Source organism: Otolemur garnettii, unplaced genomic scaffold, assembly GCF_000181295.1.
Source record: "Otolemur garnettii isolate 467f Iridium unplaced genomic scaffold, OtoGar3 scaffold00501, whole genome shotgun sequence".
Taxonomy (NCBI): domain Eukaryota; kingdom Metazoa; phylum Chordata; class Mammalia; order Primates; family Galagidae; genus Otolemur; species Otolemur garnettii.
The window spans coordinates 23,984-28,792 of record NW_003852896.1 but is presented as its reverse complement, the minus strand read 5'-3'; the positions used below and the strand labels follow the sequence as shown (position 1 = coordinate 28,792).

At 33.4% G+C, this 4,809-nt stretch overlaps 1 protein-coding gene across 1 annotated transcript in view; it reads right to left on the bottom strand.

Annotated features, from left to right (window-relative positions):
* LOC100946493 (complement factor H-related protein 4-like) overlaps nt 1–4,809 on the bottom strand; it is a gene marked incomplete at its 5' end in the record, with an annotated part of 10,810 nt that overhangs the window by 2,725 nt on the left and 3,276 nt on the right. Inside the window, 3 exon segments of the mRNA XM_023509153.1 lie at nt 1,730–1,912; nt 2,141–2,178; nt 2,180–2,315. Of these exon segments, the coding sequence (XP_023364921.1) occupies nt 1,730–1,912; nt 2,141–2,178; nt 2,180–2,315 (357 nt within the window).

The following is a 4,809-nucleotide window of genomic DNA, read 5'->3' as shown; positions in this document are numbered from 1 at the left end:
GTAGCAAATGGCAACCAATCCTGCCAGGAGAAAGGTGGGAAAACTGGTGAGCATATAAAAGGCAGTGTGTGCTCAGACTTCAGCCTCTTTCTCTCCTCAGGGAAACTGATCCTTTCCTCTTCACTTCTTCACTTCCTTCTTCACTTTCACTTCATAGAGCTTCTTTCTTTTTCCCGTAATAGACTGTTTGTGTGGGATTGCTTAGTCACAGTACTCATTCTTCATTCTTTTTTGAGAGACTCTCACTCTGTCAGCCTGGGTAGTGGGCTGTGGGGCGTCATAGCTCCCAGCAACCTTAAACTCCTGGGTTCCAGCAATCTTCTTGCCTCAGCCTCCCGAATAGCTGGGATTAAAGGCAAACAGCTACCTGTATTCCTTCTTGACACTGGGATTGGGGGAGAGCAGGGAACATCTGGATGGACCTAAGTGTCAGACAGAATACCTGCATTATAGGTGAATGTAAAAAGTCTGAAAGGAAAGGAGTCCTGTCATAGAAAGGAACTGCTGGTATTACCCTGTACTTAGAAACTTGAAAACTTTAAGAACTTTAGAACATTGAGTTTAAGAATTAATGTAGGAATTAATTTATTGGAAACTATCTAAATAGAAAAAGGAAAAACTTGTCTGTTCAGCAGGGCTGGTAGGCTGGTAGAAACTTGTGGCAAACATTGGTCAAGTTTTGTTGTTGTTGCCATTATTATTGTGCCCCATATTCTTTGCTTGGTATTAGTTTAAGTTGGTAGGATATCAGGGCCAGAATTCTGAAAATTTGTACATTAGTGACATGAAAATTTTTTAGGTGTATTCATTTCAATCCTGGGATGAAAATAGAGGTGATGAAGGTAGAAATGGGAAAGTGATGATTTCTGGAAATTTCTGAAATGTCCATTAATTTTGTTCTTCCTTGCTAGAAACTGGTAAAAATACAAGTAAGAAAAACAGAGCAAAGACTTAGCAGTGTTAACCAGCTCTTTGTTCTACCAGAAACCTTTTGGGTTTTCAAATTGAATTACCGGTAATGAATCATGGTTTCTTGAAACAATACTTGCCAACCTATTTTTTGTTTGATTTTTTGAGTCTTGCTCTGTCACCCAGGCTGTAGTGGAGTGGCACAATCACAGTGCAAGGCAGCCTCAAATTCCTGAGCTCTTGCAATCCTATAGCCTCAGCCTGCTGATAGATAGCGCTATAGGCACCCAACATGATGCCTGGCTAATTTCTTTTTTCTTTTTCTGTTTTTGTAGAGATAAGATCTTGCAGTGTTTTTCAAGTTTTTTCTCAAAATCCTGGCCTTAAATGATCATCTTGCTTTGACCGCCTACATTTACTGGTTTTACCAGTATGTGCTGCTGCACCCATCCCCAAACTCTCTTTGAAAACTCTGTAGAAAAACGTAAGTAATGTGAAAATAGTTACTGGTGTTAAGTGACATCCCACATTCCTGTGTGTATAATAAATGGAGGTTATTCTTGAAGATTCATAGCACCCATTAGCAAACTGAGGTCTGCAAACATTCTCCTTTTTTTCAAAAAGCTTTGCCTTTGTTTACATAGAAATTTTCCAAGCTTATAACTTTTATATATTAATAGTTGAAAGTCAGATGTTCAACAGAATAACTGTTTGTGAACACAGTTCCATTGAAATAACCCATGAAATTCTGCTATAAGTAGGCAATGGCAAAATTAGTACTCTAATATTCTCAGAATCTAGAAGAATATTAAGAACTTACCTATACATCTTGGTGGCTCTGACCACTCTCCATTACTACATGTTACATATTTAGAACCCCGAAGTTCGTAGAAGGACTGGCATTGGTACTCAACTCTTGACTGTGGAAGGTATGCTTTTAATAGGAAGGATGTGATGTCTCCATTGCTAATAGATGGAGGAGGCCCACATTTTTCTAGAGAATCTAAACAGAAAACACTTTATTTTGGAAAAATCAATAATTTATTGAATACTATCTAAATAAAGCTCTTAATGTACTAGTAACTATATCTTATTTATTTTCTGAAGGATATATTTTGCATGTCAACCTTGAGCTTTAAAAATGTCTCAAAGTAATGTATACTCAAACAAGGAATATGTACACATATATTTTAATTCTAGAAAAATAAATAACAAAAATTCCAATACTTACTATAGCATGTTGGCAAGTGGGACCAGCCATTTTCACCACGTTATAGAATCTGTGATGTTTCCACTTTTGCTTTCATACCCATCATGGCATTCGTAGTCCAATGTGTCATTGACCTTAAACCATGTACCATTACTTTTGGCTCTGGAATTCTCTAAAACTGGCATATTACAAAATTCTAAAAGAAAATAAATTGAATATTTATTTCTATGCTGTATCATGTACAAATCAACTGAGAAAGTCCCACTGTAGGAATAAAATTTACTTATCAGTGAGTACTAATAAATTAAGGTCCATTAAAAATAATCTGACAACCAATAATCTTTTGTACTGAAATTGTTAATTACAATGGGAAAATATATTTCCCTATATATGATCTTTCTTATCATTGAAATCATATGAAAAAATATTAATACCATATGGCCAGATCTATTTTTACTTTTGTGGATATCATTGGCTGTTGTACATTTTTTATAATACACTATTATTATGCCATGATGATATTATTTTAAAGATGATAAAACTGTACGAATTTAAGAGTTAATTTACCTATTTCTGTACCAGATATACTAACAGTAAGTTAGTATATATGTTAGACGAAAACCGTATTTATTGGACATAAGATCCCTAAGAATTTTTAAAGTATCCTCCCTACTGTTATACAAATCTTATAATAGATAATTTATTAGAGCTGAGTAAAACAATGGATTGCCATTTATACAGCTTCTTCATTATTCAGAGTCAATGATAAGCTCAGAAATGAAAAACCATATAAACAGTATTCTATAACCCCAAAATCTCACTGAGTAACTTTAAGTTAACCCCTTTTTAATTCCATGTGGTGTTTCCCCCCTTAGCTTAATGTCTTGAGATTCATCATGTTATATTATATATCCATTGTTCCTTCTATTTTATTATATGTTTAAATAGTTGAATTGTATCCTTTAAAATGAAGTGGGTTTGCAATATATAAATTATATGCTAATATTTGCTAAAAGTAAATAGTTTATCATCAAAATATTGAGAGATAAAACATGAAATCTTGAAACTGAAAGATTTTCTCCATTACTCAATTTATTTATCCTAATAAGTAAAATTTCAAATTGTTTTGGAGAACTTTAGGTTTCAGGAATCCATTGGTTAGTGTGAGGTTGTCAACTTTTCCAACATCCATACTTTAGACTGAAAACCTGGTATAGGAGCCTGCTCCTTACCCAGTTTTGCTTTCCACAGTTTCAGTTACCCATGATCAACAATAATCTTAAAATATTTAACAGACTATTTAATATCAAATTCCAGAAATAAATAATTTATAACTTTCAAGATGTGTTGTCCTGTGTAGTGTGCTGAAAGCTTGTGCCACCCAGCTGCATCTGCCCAGGACATGAATCCTCTTTTGTCTCAGGTATCCACAGTCTATCAATCTTTTCCACCTATATATTAGTCACTTAGTAGCCATTTTGGTTATCAGATCAAACAAAAATGTATATATAGGGTTTGATACTATTTGCCTTTCAGGCATCCAGTTAGGGGTCTTGGAACATATCCCTCATGGATAAGGGGAACTACTGTACGTTTTATCCCCCACAGATAAGGAGAACAGCTGTACCTTCAAAAGCATCAGTCTAAGTGGCAGTAATAATTCAAGTTTTACAACAGATTAAGGGAAATTTAGTAATCCATTTGGCTGGGATTTTCTTTTCAGTGACTATTTCAAAAGAAACCACAGCTGATTTCCACTCATTCCGGACACATTCCAATATGTGCTTACTGTACTGACTTGAGTGATTTTGAATTCCTCTACTGAGAAATTTTGAATTTTCTCACAACTTGGTTATGAGAGATTAAGACTTAATTCCAGTGAAAAAATCCCATGATTCTTCAATGATTCAATATATGTTGGTAATATCTAAATCTGAAGATGAAGCTAAGACTTGGTAATTATATGTCCACCATGAAGTAGATAAACAACCTGAGTATATTACAGGGCAGAGCAAAAAATTACATAGCAAAATTCTTCTGACTAACTTGAACCAGAAAGATTTGGGTTAGTGAGAGAAAGAAAGAAAATAAAAGAGTGGTTGATCCTGCCAACTCCAAAACCAAACCAAGAGGCATTAAATTTAATTGAATTGTTGGATATCAAGGGAAATTACACATTAAATGGAAACATATCATTGATCTCTTTTTAAAAAGTCTACCAAGAAAAAATAAAAACGATGATATCACCAGACATTGAATAATGAAACTCAAAAATGACACTGATAAAGAATAAAGATTAAGGTGCAAGGTCATGTTTAGATATCCTTATTTATTCTAACCTTGTATAATTAAGATAGAGAGTTACTGTAACACTGGTTGAAAAATTATCTACTAATAGTGTAATATAGAGTACTCAGAATACTAGCCATTTTATATACATGTATATATAATATATTATTTGAGAAATGTACAAAAGATTTCTGAGAAAATGTTGGGATTCTCCTATTTAAAAAAAGCAAAAACAGTTATTATCATAAATTAAATCAAAATTAAATAAACTGAAAATATAGCAAGGGAAGAGAAAGTATTGTAACTTTTTTCTGTGACATACAGTACACTGTCTCTAGGTTTTTAAGGAAGAACTATTATTTTCAATAAAAATAATAACATTAATTATGAAAAAGACTGAT